The sequence below is a fragment of the Syngnathus floridae genome, chromosome 10 (assembly GCF_059516105.1).
Source record: "Syngnathus floridae isolate MCC-2025c chromosome 10, RoL_Sflo_1.0, whole genome shotgun sequence".
Classification (NCBI taxonomy): Eukaryota; Metazoa; Chordata; class Actinopteri; order Syngnathiformes; family Syngnathidae; genus Syngnathus; species Syngnathus floridae.
This window is the reverse complement of record NC_142422.1, coordinates 5,197,569-5,215,332: the sequence shown is the minus strand read 5'-3', so window position 1 is coordinate 5,215,332 and position 17,764 is coordinate 5,197,569. Positions and strand designations below refer to the sequence as shown.

At 39.8% G+C, this 17,764-nt stretch overlaps 2 protein-coding genes and 1 long non-coding RNA gene across 4 annotated transcripts; 2 read left to right on the top strand and 1 right to left on the bottom strand.

Annotated features, from left to right (window-relative positions):
• Positions 1-866: 866 nt before the first annotated feature.
• On the bottom strand, positions 867-16,783 carry LOC148392078 (uncharacterized). The gene is made up of 4 exons (XR_015860647.1): positions 16,271-16,783; positions 15,757-15,823; positions 15,481-15,638; positions 867-1,587 (listed from the first exon to the last, which is right to left on the bottom strand). It is a non-coding gene; the product is annotated as an uncharacterized LOC148392078 (long non-coding RNA).
• On the top strand, positions 7,160-14,501 carry tnxba (tenascin XBa). Its single transcript, XM_088386019.1, has 15 exons — positions 7,160-7,288; positions 8,381-9,752; positions 9,827-9,958; positions 10,042-11,940; positions 12,013-12,135; positions 12,209-12,352; positions 12,425-12,544; positions 12,628-12,783; positions 12,865-12,977; positions 13,058-13,190; positions 13,259-13,410; positions 13,476-13,572; positions 13,649-13,810; positions 13,887-14,050; positions 14,138-14,501. Exons 2-15 carry the CDS (start codon positions 8,477-8,479, stop codon positions 14,234-14,236), a joined length of 4,770 nt encoding a protein of 1,589 aa, XP_088242145.1. The 5' UTR covers positions 7,160-7,288; positions 8,381-8,476; the 3' UTR covers positions 14,237-14,501.
• On the top strand, positions 14,619-17,556 carry cyp21a2 (cytochrome P450, family 21, subfamily A, polypeptide 2). 2 transcript variants are annotated; one of them, XM_088386020.1, is made up of 12 exons: positions 14,619-14,870; positions 15,116-15,238; positions 15,321-15,410; positions 15,491-15,645; positions 15,742-15,837; positions 15,901-16,011; positions 16,098-16,184; positions 16,330-16,401; positions 16,619-16,732; positions 16,832-16,998; positions 17,071-17,174; positions 17,227-17,556. In XM_088386020.1, the coding sequence occupies exons 1-12, from the start codon at positions 14,747-14,749 to the stop codon at positions 17,472-17,474; spliced, it is 1,491 nt and encodes a 496-aa protein (XP_088242146.1). In that variant the 5' UTR covers positions 14,619-14,746; the 3' UTR covers positions 17,475-17,556. The 2 variants fall into 2 exon arrangements, with proteins under 2 accessions (XP_088242146.1, XP_088242147.1); XM_088386021.1 differs by having other exon boundaries at positions 14,621-14,870; positions 17,241-17,464.
• The last annotated feature ends 208 nt before the right edge of the window (positions 17,557-17,764 follow it).

Below are 17,764 nucleotides of genomic sequence, written 5' to 3'. Positions count from 1 at the left end.
TTTTATTTCCTGATTTGGTTAGGGATATCATTTTATTTTATCTATCTCATCTATCAATCCGTTCATCCATTCATTCGTTCGTTCATCCGCCCGTCCATCCATCCATAAGATAAAAAATTAATGCTATATACATACGTATAATGGAAATAATTAAAATAAATTAAATAAAAAAGAATAATTAAAAAAATTCATAAATCTTTAACATGAATAGAATTGCTTATTTTTTTTGTTCCCGTTTGCCATGAAGTGAATTAAATACATAATACCGTCTGTACTGATTACTTAGTATATATAAAAATAAAATGTTAATATATCTTACACTTTTTCTACAAACTATAATGACCACTTTGAATCTAGAATAGCAGTCTGTCCATCCAAATTTGAAGATGCAGACTAAAGACTAAAGAGCAGAATGGAAAAAGAAAAATCATATTTCAATAGTGTGCTTTGTGAACCGAATCAAAAAAGCTTTCAAACTTTTGTAATTAGCATTTTGTGATAGTACATCTCTATTGCAAATCCCAGGAAATAGCATTTAGGTATAATTTCAGATAATCCGCCCCCCCAACCTTGTAATCGTATACAGCTTTTGCAAGGCGGCTTTTTGCATCCCCAATGAGCTTCTCGTCATTTGTCAATTACCACGGCCCATTACGCATGAGTGTGTCATAGCTGAGCTTCGACTGGCCACTGAGCCTCCCATCAGTTCAATGTTAATGTCCCATTGGGTCCACTCCGTCCGTTTGTGGACCATCTCCACCCCGGAGCCCCTCACCATCTTTTCTCACCCTCCTTTCCTCTTGTGTGCTGTCCAGCTGGCTCTGACCCCTGACCTCTTTACCCTCACTCCTGACCTTTGCGGGACATTCCCACGCCACACCCTTTTGTGTAATGCTCCCCATGGTAACTCAGCAGGCACTCCCTTCGCATCTTTAAAGATGACCACAACGGGTATCTTTAACTCGTAATAGTGTGATGCCGCCAAGTTTGGCATTTGGCCACAATATTAGGTACACCTAAAAATGAGACCCTTGACTGAAACTGAGACCCCTGACTGAAACATTCTACCTCGGAAGATATCAGTTATAAGTTTGATCGACACTGTCAGAGAGATAAACTCTGCACTGTGGTAAATTTGGGTATTGTATGAAGTTGTGCAAAATATTAAAAACAGTAAACGACAATATTACCTCTCTTACACATTGCAAAACAGAACATTATTATTTTTAGTGAAGGATTTTGAAGAAATCCATTCAGTGCTTATTCTCATGAATATTATTTGGGGAAAATATATGTAAATTTATAATTTTGCAAAATAAAAAAATATTGTATAATTTGGACCAGCCTAATAATATGCTATTTTTTTTTCTTTCTACAACATCAAAATTTGGAAAGACTTGAGATGAGCACTTTTTAACTTTACATCTTGGTACCTGTCATGCGCACTGCCGTCATTCTTTTCTTCTCTGCGTTGGAGCCCCCCATCGCCACGAAGCCCTCCCTTCTTTTCCTTCTGTCACTTTCACAGCTAATTGTAGAAAAGCAGATTTTCTCCTTTGAGGCCCAGTCGCTTAGGTAACCCCGCTCCTGCATGAAATGAGATGGATAGATGGGAAGTGGCGAAGAGGGGCACATGAGGAGGCAAAACGGAACAGACAGCGCTCGAGGTCGGATGCACACGCCTGTGGACTTTAACGAGATTCATTACGAGGTACATAGATTAGATATTAAAGGACACAATGTTAATAACTGGGACAAGAATGAAAATGCATATCTCAAGGTTTTGTAAGTACTTAGAATTTCTTTTGCAGAGAGGAATCGGCTTTTTTTAAGAATTCAAAAGTTTGATTGTAACCTGCTTATTCACTTAAATTGGAACAAATCGTTGAACATGCTGCACAATTGATGTTATTTGTCTTTAAATTTTCCCTGTTTTAAGCTATTTCAGTGTCTACTGGTTTTGCTGTGACCGGGAGTCTGGGACTGATTGTCCAAACGCAATTCTTGTGCTCCACATCCAGGAGTTGTGGGTGGACATCAGGCCCCTGACTCTCACTTATACACTTTGTAGTCCGCAGTGACTGACTTCACGGGAGGAACTAAGGAAAATAATTTCCCCCCCAAAAAATGGTTTGACTTTCTGTGGTGATTGGCCTAAAGACACGTGTTTGCCTTGCCTTATTAAGCTGGACGTTACATTTAAGAGTGAATAGAATTTTGATGCAGGCTGCTTATTAGGTTGATTTATTTTACAATGTGGCAAGTTGTAAGAAATTAATTATAATTTTTTTTTTATCTGGTTTTGGGAAAGTCCGCTTTATATTTTATAATAATATTAAAATTATTAAAAGACCAAAGATGCTCATGAAATATAACCTACAGCACCTGTAACATAGACTAATAGTAAAGTATGTTACAAAAACTGATCCTATTGGTTCTGTCTTAAACTGTAATTGGTCTCTTCAGTGATTTACAATAAAACCTGACACTTGACTCTTTTGTGTTATTGTTGTTGTTTTTGTAATTAAGGGGCTTACACAATGCAAAGTTTGATTGGGCTTTGGGAAACCCTCATGGCTTGTGTCTACAGGGCATGAAGAGGATAATCTTTCTGAACGTAAAAAAGTTACATAAAAAAGTTACAGTCTATCAACTCTAGTACCATGCATCCAGAAATAAACATTATTTTCAGCACACAAGCAGGTTTTAAATCATCTTATTTGGTCTGCAAAATGTCACTGGAACAACTATCTACAGTATAATGTGCCCTGAGATTGGCTTTTATAATAACTCAAAGAGCTGAGACTACACTTTAGGTAAATAATTGAGAGAGGAATGTATTGTGGATAAGTGCAGTGGCCATTATCAAGAGATATTGTCAAATTAAAACTAATGCTGAGAAAACAACACAACTCTTTGTGTATTTGTCACCAACACACAATAAGACACTTGGTTTCATTATTATTAAGAATATTTGTGATAACTAATGATAAATAATTTTTTTTTAGTGATGTTAACACCATTCATTAGAATCATTTTCTGCATGATGAAAAAACCTCAAAGACAAATTGACAAAAAAGCAACTAACTACTGTGAATCTTTGCTGATTATTCATTCTGTGTCTAGGTGGTGAAATACCGAGACAGAATCATCCATTTCTGTTGTCTTGCATACTAGATATACAGACGCCTATTATAGACCCTCTTTATCTATAGCATAGATCCTCACTTTCATATTACGCTCCTGGATACCCACTAGACGTGGCGGTAAGCTTGTTGCTCATAGTTACACAGCTAGGAGAAGCGACATGAGGGGGAAAAAAAAAAAATCGATAGGGTCCAACCACTTAGTTGCTTGGTTAATTAGAAAGATAACTTTTGCAATTTGTCTTCCAAGAGCAACAGTCTAACAGCAGTATGACTTGACCCCCATGACTCCCGCTATTAAACAATTTAGAGTTTTTAATTAGTCAAGCATGGTTTTGGAATGTGGTCTTGGCCTTTGTACCATATTATGCAAACTTCTGGAAATGAATTTATAGGAATTATTTAACCTGTACATACAACCCATAACCACTGGGCGTCACTGTTTTGAAGAGTAGCATTTAAAGCTTTCCTTCAAGAGCATGAACATTTAATAAAGGTTTTGTGATGGTGACAATTTTTTTTCTATTTCCTTAAGGAGGGAATTATTTTGGATCTTCCAGGTTCCACTGTCTGTAAAGTCAAGTGCAGAGTGTGTATGGTGAGATCACACATTTGTGGTCCACGACAACATGAAAACAAGAAATCGGATGTTTGCCTACAGCTTTTTGCACACACATGCAAATATGAATTATGATGTAGAGTGGAAATGCTTTCCACCTGCTGGAACATACAAATGACCGAAAGCACCTATTAGATAAAAAACAAATAAAATGTGGTTAACACAACTTTTCTCATGTGCATCCAAGAGACTGACAGCCATTGCAGTCCTCACACTCCTAACAGAGTTTGTGGCTGATATTGAGGACTTGAAGAGTGTTAGTAACTTAGTAGCTCTCCACTCTCAAGTGGGAGGAGGGTGAGGGGGTTGCTCCTTCAAGTGGCATAAGTAAAAGCTCTATTCATCTGCAATGTAAACAATGCAAGGAGACTTAGTATGTGGAGTTGGCGATTCCTAGCAGCCTAGTGATAAAAGACGTTTGGCTAAAAGCAGCAGGGAATGTCAGTGAAATGCAAGTTGTGTTATCACTTTGAAAATTATACTGTGCAAATCTGTCATTCCATAGGAAGGCCTTGTGTCATTTATAAATATGGAGGTGGAGCTGTCAAAGTCATTTACCTAATATAAAATATATATTAAATATATATATAAAACCGAATACATCTTCATTTATATAGTGCTTTCAAAAGAAATTTACAGAAAATACCGTATAACATAGAATGACAATACAACTGAAAAAAAAACCACATTAAATGAAGTAACACGAGACCAAAATTTGAAGCCCAGGATAACAAGCATCTTTTTATGAGGATTACTTAAGGTAGGATTCCAAAAGCAACAAATTTGGAATTTAAAATCAATAGCCACAATTTTCTTAATAAGCAAAAGGAGAGAAAGTGAAGAGAAAAAGGTCAAAACATGTTGTTAAGTTGTAGTTGTGATATACAAGGAGGCTCTAAATAGGCTATCAGTTAAAAGTTTTTAATTTTTTTTTTATAATATGAACATAAACTAGGCCCAAAGTATAAATTAGAAATCTGAAATCGATAAAATCAGATGCATTCATTCTGTTATGTCCCTCCCCTCCAGGGTGACTGAGTTTTGGTGGACTGGTTTGATTTAGCTTTCCAGCTGAATATATTTATTCTGAAGGTTTTTTTTTTTCCCCTTCGTTCACTGGCTTTGCCGTAAAGAAGCTGAGAGAGGTCTCTGTGCTCCACACAGTCGTCCTTAAAGTCGCAGACGGCCTGCCTCCTAACATCTGCTACGCGATGGAGGAGGGAGAGGAGGAAAAGTGCGAAGATGAGATGATTTTCAGTTTGGCACAAAATGTTTATATCAAATTTCAGGGTAAAGTGGACAGGGGACAAATTTTGAGCTACATATCACTTTTAATCCATTGTGGTCCAAAAAGTTGTCTGTCATTTTAAAGCTGTAATTAGTTGAGAACATTAACCAGAGAAAACAACGGCCAGAAAGGAGAGAGCGATGGAGAAGTGAAGAACAAGCGAGGGCTTATGTGCTGATATTATTCTAATCTCAGAGGCCCAGTCCAAAGTAAGCAACATGGGAGGACTTGAGCATCACTTCAATGCAGACCCATCAATGGCTGCTCTGTCCCGGCCCTCCGACCATAAGACATTTTGTTACGTTTGAATCTGAGGAGGATATATGCCAGAAACATTAGTCAGCTGCAAAACCAAAAAGTCAATGCTTACCATCTTGGCATGTAGAAAGAAACGTTCTTTTGAATTAACAGACAAGAATTAGATTTTACATGTTAAAGGGGAAGTCAAGTGGATTTTTTTCTTTGCAATTAAAATACGTCCTATGAGCCCACATACGATGTTCTGATTAATGTTGTGATTGTGGAATATGAATCAAGCATTTTTATGCATCCCCGGGGGCGGCCATCATGCCGCTTGCTGTTGACTGGAAGTGACATTACAGCGCCTAAGGAACGTCAGAACTCATCTGATTTCTGGATTTGGTTGGGTGTTTTCCCTGCTTCAGACCTAAGGAGTAAGTATATTTAAATAACATAAAACATCTACCACTTCCAATAAATTCTGAGAGTGTGGATTGAAATCTTGGATTTATATTCTGTCTGATCTTTGGCTCACCACAAGTCGTGTCAATAACACTTTTGAGTTTTTAGTTTAGCAACATATGGCACGGCAAATATGCATGTTTTCCCAAGGCTGTTTGTATTTTGTCAGGTGTGGAATATCGTTGATTAAGGTCGGGCCTCTCTCAAAAGGCCAGGGCAGGGTCGGCAGTGAGATGGGGGGGGAAGGTTCAGGAGAGTGGTGTAATTTGCACTTATGAGATGTGGGCATAATGAGGAGAGACAAATTTATTGGACACTTCTGGATGGATGGATGGATGGATGGATGGATGGATGGATGGATGGATGGATGGATGGATGGATGGATGGATGGATGGATGGATGGATGGATGGATGGATGGATGGATGGATGGATGGATGGATGGATGGATGGATGGATGGATGGATGGATGGATGGATGGATGGATGGATGGATGGATGGATGGATGGATGGATGGATGGATGGATGGATGGATGGACGGATATTTTTTGAGTTTTAATATTTTTAGTTTTATACCTTTTACTCAATTATTTATTTCATTTTCAGTACCATTTTATTTCATTCACTTTTTTTAATTGAAAAATACATCTAAAAAAAGACACCATAATTCATTGAATGTGCTCTGTGATCAAAATAGTCTTAATTATTACTCATTAAAAGGCCTGCATGTGGCAGTGGCTGGAAATGTTGTTGCACCTCTGCAAAATGTCACTCATGCCCGCTTGCTTGCAAAGCCTGGACTAACTTGTCTTCATGTGGTTTACAAAAGGAGGGATGGTGGGTGGCCATTTTGGTCCAAGATGCAGAACCACACCGCATTCCTTAAAATGTGCTGGATGTTTGGTCTCTTACATAACGGTGGCGTAGTTACATCTCATTAATGCCAACAGACGACCGATTCATATAGCGAGAGATTCCTGTCCCACAGAGTGGCTACTGAATACCTGCAGTGTTATGTTATATATTTTAGCTGAATCATGATTCTCACACCGGACATTCATTCAATTACTGTGTATATACATTTATATATATATATGTCTATATGTTTGTTTGTTCATAGATGAGTGACCACGTAGTATTGCGTAACGTTTTTAAAACAAGTTTTAAATGACAATATTCCAACTGGGTAATTGAATTGAACATAAATGATGGTGTACGAAATTACATTTTAAAGGGTGATCGCAATTGTAATATTGGTAAACAATAAAACTCCTGAGATAAATGAAAGATCTTAAGTCAATGGAAATCTACCCATTTTTTTTGGCGAGTTTAAATATTTTTAGAGGTGGTTGAGTAAGTGTGACCACTGGGGGGTGGAGTTGGAGGAGAGAGGATGTGGGGGTCCCTTAAGTAGAAGCGAACGTTATCCCTTGCCACTTTTCTTCTGCTTCGCTCCTACCCTGCAAGTCAGCATACAATTTTTCAATCAAATGGAGGGAGGCAAACAGAGATAAGATATAAAAATCATCAAACAGGTAGGTTCCAGTTGGGGTGGGGAATGAAATTTACTGGAATTTACAAATCTTATCAAACTTCTGTGTATAGTGTGTGGATATTGTACATGAGAAATTATGTACGCATCTAATGTAAGCAGGATTTTGAGAGTGTTACAGTAGAAAAGCTTTATCAATATTTGCAATTTCAAATTTTCTGGGTTGGCATATTGCTCACACAAGTCTTGTAATTGAAATTGGGGTCTTTCAATCCATTAACGTGTTCAGTAATTGTTTTTACACATTTTTCAGTGTAAAAAGTAACGCAAATGAACTTGCAATACAATAACTTGCGTTTTCCTATTTTAGAATTAAAATTGGTGCGCTTCAGTGCACTCACTTACTATGAAGTACACGCACATTTAATTGGTGAACAAAAAAAAATGTAGGTCATCAGGTGTTGCAATTTGTTGACTTGATATTCATTCTATTGATTCCATTCAATGGTATGACATATTTCTTTATGTGGATTTTATTGGTCATGGCTGCAGAGGCTTATATAAGCTTCTGTGGAGTGAAAGACAAACAATGTCCCACAGTTCTATACAGTCCCCCACTGTTAGTTCTCCACTCAGGTTCACCATCAAACTTCTCGCTTCCTGTTCAAAACCATCCAATATGGCCCAGGCAAGCAGATGAATGAACTATTATAGGTGTGAGGTGGAACACTGTCACATTATGTCAGCTCATATTTTGGTTAACCTTATTTGGAAATGGTGTACTAGGTTCTGATCAAATGTGAATCAGAGAAAATCCTGATCAATATGTTTATACTAATATTGTATGTTTGTATGTATCTTTTAAGTAAATGAAACAACATAGGATTAGGTTTAAAGACTCTCAAAAATATGAAATAAAATTAAAACTGTATTTTACTATTCATTACTGCCATCTACGTAAATACTGAGAATTATTTTTTTCCAGTGTATCTAAGTAGGCAATGAGTAGGCAATGATTATTAGGATTTAAGGAATTGAAGATGAAGGCAAAGAAAGAAATACATAAGCTAACAAAAATATTTGAAATAGTTGAAATAGTTGAAGACACAATTAATGACTTTCTTCTCATTTGTAGGTCAAAGCTGGCTCAACCACTCATAAGAAGGAGTTCATAATCTTAAGAATAACATACAGACAGATATTCCAAAGTCAATCTGGTTACTGCCTGAAAATGTTGTTTACGCTTGGACTTCTCCTCCTTCTCACACCATTTGCTTCACTTCAAACCAGCACCAATCAGAAGAGAAACTCTGCAGGAAATGCCTTGACTAAAACCAATGTTGCTTTCACCGTTCCAAAACAAAAAAACAGCAGTCCCGCCAAACTGAGCGGTCGTCCCACCCTAAATCCAAACATCAATCAAACGGTTTTAACGACTCCTCTCCCCAACCAAAAACCTCCAGTGATAAACGCTACAGTAAATACCAGAGGTAAACCCAGACCAACCGTAAACTCGACCACTGTGACCCCATCAGTGAAGACATCCACAGCGAGTGGAACTGTAACCAAGAAAGAAAAGCTCACAGTGTCAGTTAATCAGACAAGTTTAGCTAAATCCACAAGAGGCAATGAAGTGAAGGTTACAAAGGACAATCCTGGACGCACTGAAACCTTCAATGATCAGTCAGGATCCACGAGGTCAGCATCAGTCAATGGTACGAAAACCACTCAAGACAAACTCCAACTTAATGTCAATCAGACTGCTTTTGAAAAATCTCATTCGGACAGCAATGGGAAGATTGCCAAAGTCAAGCCAGGCCCTACCATAGTTCAAAATACTCAGTCAATATCCACAAAGTCAGCCAGCGGGACTAAAACCACCAGAAACAAGTTCTCAGCCTCTGTCAATCAGACTGTTGTGAAATCTCCCTCCACCGGAGAAATGAAGAACACTAAAGAAAGGCCTGCCCCAACAGTCCAAACTCCTCTCTCAACTTCAGCAAAGGCCTCGACAGGTTCTGCAGTTGTCAAAGAGAAGACCATGGTCCATGACAATCAGACTGTAAGTGTCAAAGATTTGAAGAAGGTTCCAACTGTCACAACTGCAAAGGCCACTGCAACCAGTGCCCCAGCAAGTGTAAAACCTCGGATCACATCCACTGTTGATCCTACAGTTGTGGTCAAATCTCCTTCTACCAGTGATGTGAAGAACTCCAAACTCACAGACCAAACCTCTGCAGACCAGGCAACTGTAAACAAGGCTCCCAGCGATACCAAAGTAAAGACTGCCCCTTCACAGCCAATCAAATTGGTTTTTGCTAATGACTGTGAATCAAGCAACACCAAAGAGCATGAGATGAGCCTAAAACCTGGTACTCCATTGGTCATGACACATAAGATCAGTTTGATCCCCACTGGCTGTACTGGCGGTTGTGAGGCCGAGATGGCTGAGTTGAAAGGACGCTTGGCCAGGTTGGAGAGAGAGATGTCTTCGATGAAGAACAAATGTATGGTTGTTAGTTTTTATTATTGCTTGGCTCTGCTTTTTCATATGACAAAACTATTTTTGTTTCCCAATCAGGTCCGTGTTCTGCAAATTGTCCAAATGATTGTAGTGACAATGGAGAATGTCAGAAAGGAAAATGTATCTGCAAGGAAGGATTCATGGGCCCAGACTGCAGTACCTGTGCACGAGGAGCCGACTGTCATAAAAGTAAGTGATTGTCTAAATGTGACAAAAATGTATTGATCTTAAATCCAACATCTAACAATGATTCCTCTGCTCTGTAACACCAGGAGAAGCCAAAGGGACGATCAAGGTAAAATTGGACACAGAGGTCCAGAAAGAGAATAAAGAAAGAACCACTATGAAGGAAAATATAGAGGACAGAACAAAAATGGTAGCGCAGGTGCAACTGGAAAAGAAGGACCAGAAGAAGGGGACTAATGCCAAGGAGACTGACACGAAATCCAAGTTAGCCACTACTGCAAAATTAGGTCTTGCAAATGCACAAATAAATGTGGATGCTTCTGAGAAGAGAATTACGATAAAAGGTTCCACAAAGCCCACTGTCCCTACTGTTGGCCAGATTTTGTTGAAGCATGATGGCAGAAAGCAAGAGGAGTCCCAAAAAGGCAAAACTATGACATCAGGTACAAAAAAGACAGACTTTAAAATGATCAAAGAAGGAACCGTGGTTAAATCATATTCAAAATCAGATCAACTCAAAGATGAACCTCACTCCAACATAACCCAGAGTGGTGTCACCAATTTAAACGGAACAGCGAAATTGGGAAAAATTCTTACCAGGATTGTGGCAACAAACAAAACCTTGGCTGGAAAGGAGACCAAGGAGCAGTTCACAGTCACTGGAAAGAATTCAACTCAATCATCAGGGTCAAAGCAGATTAAAAATGTAAAATTGCACTCTGTTGATGACAACACTGAAAAACAGACCGGTACTACAAGAGTGTCTACTGTTGAAGACATAAACATGGATCCTACCAAAACCAGACAAGGGAGATATTCAGTAACGGATGGTAAAACCGGACATACGTCCACATCTGTGGTCTCTGGTGATGACAGAAAATCAGATGCGAGCAAGAAAACTTTGCATTCTGTTGATGGCAAGACTGGACAAGGCAGACATATTACAACCGAGCACTCTGCCGATGCTAGCAAGACTGGAAGAGGGCGTGATACCATCAAATTGCATCCTGTTGTTGCAAGGACTGATCAAGGTAGACATGCTACGACTACCCAGGTGGTTGACAACAGAAATATCGATGCTAGTAAGACTGGGAAATTGAAGATTACTAAAACTTTGCACTCTATTGATGGCAAGACTGAACAAGGCAGAGCAACTACAACTGTCGTTCGTAAGACTGAACAAGGCAGACATACTGTGCATTACGTTGATGACAGAAAGACAGATGCTACCAAAACTGAAAATGAGAGAGATACTGGAGCAGAACGTTCTGGACAAGGCAGTACTGCACATTCTGCTGACAACAGAAACACAGATGCTATCAAAACTGGGCAAGGTAGGAGTACCAATACAGTGGTCTCTGTAGATGCCAAAACTGGAAAAGGAAAAGATACTTCAACTGTACATACTTCTATCGATACCACAGATGCAAGCAAGATAGGAAAAGGCAGTGTCACAGTGAAGAGTCAATACATCGTGGATGCCTCGGTTGTAGCTACTTCAGAGAACAAAGCTCGAGTTTCCCAGAGCCAAACAACTACCCATGGCGGCTCTATGACGAGTGCCACAAGAATAGGAGGATTGGGTTCTGTGAAGGTTGTAAACATCTCTTCCCATAGCTTCATCATCTCATGGTCAGCACCACAAGGAATGTTCAAGAACTTCACAGTGATCAGAAGAGAACCACAAGCAGAAGGCGATGAGGAGGACTTTCAAGAGTTTGAAGAGGAAGCTTTTGGGGGAGAGAATGTTCAGGCAGCAAAAAATAAAATGGAGGTCCAGGTACACAAGGAGAGCACTTCCTCTTCAAGTAAAGTTGTAGCATCAAGAAGTAAAACAGAAACCAAGAGGATCATGCTGGCGGTGCCTGGAAATGTGCGATCTGTGGAGTTTAGTAACCTCCGCACAAACACACGCTATGTCCTCTACGTATATGGAACTGCAGTGGACAGAAAATCCAAGATTCACAAAATTATTGCAACTACAGGTAAAAACAAAATGCAACCATTGTGACTAGAGTCATTGAATGCATCCAACACTCCTCGTTTTTCTTCTTTAGGTCCCGAGCCAGCCACAGATATGGTTTTTAGCAACATAACAGAGACCTCACTGATGGTCTCCTGGTCCAAACCCAAGACGACAATAACGGGCTACACAATCACGTACACCCACATTGTCACAGGTCTGTAAAAAAATGCCGACTACTAAAATACATAACCGCTAGAATTGCATAAATCCATACTTTTTCTTTCAAGGTGAGACCCATTCGGTAAATCTGGACTCCCGACAGACTCATGTGGTTCTTTCCAAGTTGTCTGCTGGATCTTCCTATATAATCACTGTCACCACAACGCAAGGCAGAATCCAGAGTGATGCTCTTGTGTCCATTATCACAACAGGTAAAAAACAAATTCCACATCTGCTCTCAAATTATGAAAGTTAGGTGCAAACGTGTTGTTTCTCATCTGCAGTTCCCGCACCACCAACCCACCTCCGAGCTATTAATGTGACAGACACCAGAGCAGTGCTACAATGGACTCCCAGCTTGGGCAAGGTAGACCGTTTCATCATCAGCTACGAATCCTCCAAGAGTGAGTTCAGAAACTCTAATTGTCCTAATGAAACAATTTCACTGACTACAAAACTAGCTAAGTAAATCTTCTCCTTCCCATAGCTCCTAATGTCACCGTGACCGTGATGGTATCTGGAAACTCAGTGGAGCACCAGCTGAGAGGCCTGCAGAGAGGCACCGTGTACACCATCAAAGTCCTAAGCCAGAAGGACAGTCTTCAGAGTGCGGCCATTACAACTAGTTTCACTACTGCAAATGGTGAGGAGATGGCGAGTTAAAGGTTGGCTTAAGCTTGTTTAGTCAGGTTCAAAAGCAGCCATTTTTTTTATTTCTTGTCAGTGGTCAAAGCCAGCGAAGTGGGTGCACGCTCTGCTTTGATTGTTTGGAGAAGTTCTACTGTGGTTTATCACAGCTACAGAATGATCTACCAAGTGGTTGGAGAGGAGGCAATGGTGAGTCATAGACCATGATTATTATTCCCAAACAATGAATCCACAACATCTTACTGTAATGATCTTGATGTTTATACTAGGAGCTAATTCTGGAGCCCACCATCACGGAGTATAAACTGACAGGGCTATTACCGATGTCACGCTATAACGTTCTGGTAGAAGGCGAACGAGATGGACATTACACGTCAATTGTTACCACGGAATTCATCACAGGTAGACCAGAATCCAAATTTGTCTGTCCACTCCAGGAATAATATTAATTATTCCAACCCATTTCACAGGAAAGCTACGTTTCCCCTACCCGACTGAGTGCTCTCAAGAGCTGCTGAATGGAGCTCTTCAGTCTGGGGAGGTAGACATCTACCCCCAGGGGAAAGATGGTCAGGTCCTAAGAGTCTACTGCGACATGGAGACTGATGGAGGCGGTTGGACGGTGAAACAAACTATTTAAATAACAAAAAAATTAAAGTCATCTAGATGCCTAATTTTTTTTTCTAGGTGTTCCAAAGAAGAATGAGTGGAAAAACTGATTTCTACAGGACCTGGAGTGAATACAAAACCGGTTTTGGAAACCTTAGTGAAGAATTCTGGCTCGGTACAGTTGAAGTTTACTTGAATAATCACCAATGAACACTTTGTATCTCACTTTGTTTTTCTGACCACCATAACAGGAAATGAGATTCTGCACAACTTGACCAGCATTGGTCCTGTGAGCTTGAGGGTCGACCTGCGATCCGGAAATGAAACTGCTTATTCTCACTATGCGAACTTTTCCATTGATTCTGAGGAGAATTATTTTGCCCTCACTGTGTCTGGATACACAGGAACAGCAGGTGAAATATTTTCCTTGAGATTGTAAATGATCAGAAGAACTTCACTGTAATTTCAAACACTGTCATTCTTGGTCAGGTGACTCTATGAAGTACCACAATGATCGTCCGTTCTCAACCCGGGATAAGGACCCTGACTCATTGGGCATCCACTGTTCCCGGGCTTATATGGGAGGCTGGTGGTATAAGAACTGCTACAAAACCAACCTCAATGGCCTTTATGGCATCAACACAAATAATCAGGTAGAGTTAACAGTTACTGGACTTTTATTCCTCCATGTCTCTACGCACTGACTAAACAGAATCAATATTTTGATTTATCCAATTCAGGGAGTGGTGTGGATAGACTGGAAAGGCAAAGACTCCTCCATCCCCTTTACTGAGATGAAGTTTAGACCATCCAGGTTCTCTCCTGCAACACATGGCTAAGGGTGATCAAGCTCCCAAGACGAACTCCAAATGAAGGAAGAGTTGTGTATCACTTTTCAACAGTTTGTTTTCTGAGTGTTTCACTTTACCGGAATCTTATCTTTGTTGATCTGTTGACATTTTTTTTTTTTTTTGGTCCGGCCCATCCAGTTCAGGGTGGCGTTTGACTCATCTCACTACTACTGTAAATATGCACTGTTTCATTCAGTTGAAATACATGTGGGTTTGGTTTTACATTAAAAACATCCCGTTACGGGAAAATAAATGTGTCTCCTCCTTTGGACCAAACACAAACATTGCCAGTAAATGTGTAATGTTGTCAAGGGCGTGTTATCATGTCCTTCGCAGGATACAGATTTAGTAAAAAAGAAAACATTTAGACCCCCTTGATAAGAGCGGTAAAACTACACACACACTATCATGTTGAGACCACCTTTAGATCACTATAAATAGGACGTCAAGTGCGAGGAAAAGCTTTGCGAAAAGGAGCAGGATCCGGGCAGACACAAGATGCCAACAGACGTTTTGGTGTTCATTGTGGGAGTAATTCTACTCATGTTGGTGAGAGTGTTCCTGCAAATTTTCTTTAAATCCGCATCAAGCAACAACTCTCCCAATGGAAAAACTCCACCAGGTAACTCTTTGCGTAATAATACTTGATGTCCAACAAAAATGGTCATGGTTACAATATTCTTATCAGAAAAAAAAAAAAACATGTCGAAATATGTTTTTGTTTCTTCTGAAAATAAAATTGAGATGCATGCTTTTCATTGGACAGTGACCCTATATAGTCTTCCTATAAATCACTGTTAAAACATGCAGTTTTTCATCAGCTTTCTTCTTTTTTTTTTGTTTTTTTTTGCTCTTTGTCCTTCTCAGGCCCTCCAAGCAGATTTCTTATAGGCAACATGATGGAGCTAACTCACGACCATCTGCCAATTCACCTAACTCATCTAGCGCAGCGTTACGGACACATCTACCAACTTAAATGTGGAAACACTTGTAATCACAAGATTGATGTTTCTTCAAATGGATTGTATGAACATGCACGGTACACACACACATCATTATTTTTTTTCTTCAGACATGGTGGTTCTGAACAGCAGTGAGGTCATAAGAGAAGCTTTGGTGAAGAAATGGTCAGACTTTGCAGGCAGGCCCGTTTCATTCACAGGTAAATGCAATCGTGGTAGCTAAGTCTTCCTCACAGTCAGGAGATCTAAGCATTTGATTTGTGAACCTACCTTTTCACAGGACGTATTGTGTCGGGTGGAGGGCGTTCCATTTCTCTGGGAGACTACAACGACGAGTGGCGAGCTCATCGTCGCCTGGTCCACGGCGCTTTGATGCAATGCTGCCGTCGTTCTTTGCATGAGGTGATTGAAAAGCAGGCGATGCATCTCTGCAAGGTAAGAACACAAGTTACGACAGCAAAAATAAAAAATAAACGCTTTTGGGCTATTTGATATTGGCAGTGGACTTAATACAGTATTGATCTTGTGCAGGTTCTGAAGACCTACCAAGGCAGTGCCGTTGATCTCTCTGAGGATTTCACAGTGGCAGCCAGTAATGTGATCACCACTTTGACTTTTGGAAAGGAAGTGAGTTTGTGTCATTTGAATAAAATAAGCACTGATCTTTAAGTAATTGATCAATTGTTTCAGTATGACAAGAAATCAACAGAGCTGCAGGAATTGCACAAATGTCTGAATGAGATTGTCGCTCTATGGGGCTCCTGTTGGATTTCCGCCCTGGACTCCTTCCCTTTGCTAAGAGTCAGTTGAAGAAATAATCATTCAGAAGTCAGTGATAAACATCTCAAATAAAGATCTAATAAAGTCTATGTCATTTGTTCTCCAAGAAATTACCCAACCCTGTTTTTTCCGGACTCATGAAAGAGGTGACCAAGAGGGACAACATCATACGCAAACATCTCAACGACTACAAGGTCATTTGTCATGGGAAATAAAAACAAAAATTCTCTTAGTTCCTACTTTAGCATTAATTTGAGAGAATTATTTTCCTGCTACTTACTGTTAATATCCTTCATGAAACAATTCATCTTGTCATCTCCTGTTTTGTCTCTTGTGCAGTCACAAGACGAGAAACCCGAAGGCACCATCACAGGCTGCTTACTCGAGGGACTCGAAACAAAGAATGGAGAGGTAATTAAGATTATTTACCCAACATTTAAACTTAATTAATCATTCTTATGATTATGTAGACAGTGATAGTCGTATGTGTTTGGTTAACATCACGACAAAATGCCTTTGGTGTCCTCGTCAGAATCATTTAGTCATTATGAATATGCAGATTTGGCTAAAGGCAGGCTATCGCTGTCCAAATCTATTAAGTGTAGGTCATTGGTGTGTTGTCCAACAGCTGCTGACAGACACTCATGTCCACATGGCCATTGTGGACCTTCTTATTGGAGGAACAGAGACCACTGCGGCCTGGCTCAACTGGACCATAGCATTCCTCTTGCACAGACCGGAGGTCATTTCAACGTCTTCATTCCTCATATATGTTTGAGTTTCTGTAGTCATTATTTACACAACTTCATGTTCTCATTTGCTCCTCTGCTGTTCCCATCAGGTCCAGACGCAGGTGTACAAAGAGCTTTGCACCATGCCAGAGGGTCGCTATCCCACATATAGCGAGAAGGACAAACTTCCCATCCTGAGCGCCCTCATCAACGAAGTGCTCCGTCTCAGGCCCGTCGCTCCTCTTGCCGTACCTCACAGAGCCATACGAGACAGCAGGTTAGAAAGAAGAAGCAGTTAATCGTGTTGAGTTTTCCGCTGAATTGAATTTCATAAAGTATCCTTATATAGTATTGCAGGTTATTTCATCCCCAAGAACACAGTGATCATTCCAAATCTTTTTGGAGCTCACCATGATCCTTCAGTCTGGAACGAGCCGCACCACTTCAAACCAGGTAAGGAACTTTTTTCTTTTTTTTACAGTATTATCATCATTCTGTCTTTCAGAACGTTTCCTGCAGGGAGGAGGGGCCTCCCCAAGAGCCTTGGTCCCCTTTGGAGGAGGTGCTCGTCTCTGCTTGGGGGAGTCAGTTGCTAAAATGGAGCTTTTTCTTTTTACGGGTTATTTGCTGAGAGATTTTTACTTCTTTCCCACTGATGCCCGTCTGCCCGACCTGAGGGGCATTGCTAGTGTTGTACTCAAGGTCAAGGAATACAAAGTTATTGCATGTCCGCGACCTGTTAACAAAAATTAAAGTCCTGAACTATCTGTGTGGCACGATTAATGTACAATTATTGATTGCAAGGTTGCTGACTAAGCAATATAAGTTTTAAACAACATATTTAATTATTTTTATTCTATTGATACTATTCTGGCAGTATTGTTACATTTAAGTCATGGAAATGTTTAATTCATTAAAAATAAAAACTATATCAAATTAATACATATGCAATATTAGTTGAACAAAATAAAAATTCGGTTCATGATGATGCACTACATATAGTATATTATCAAACACATTTTACTTACACATATGTTAAGTTG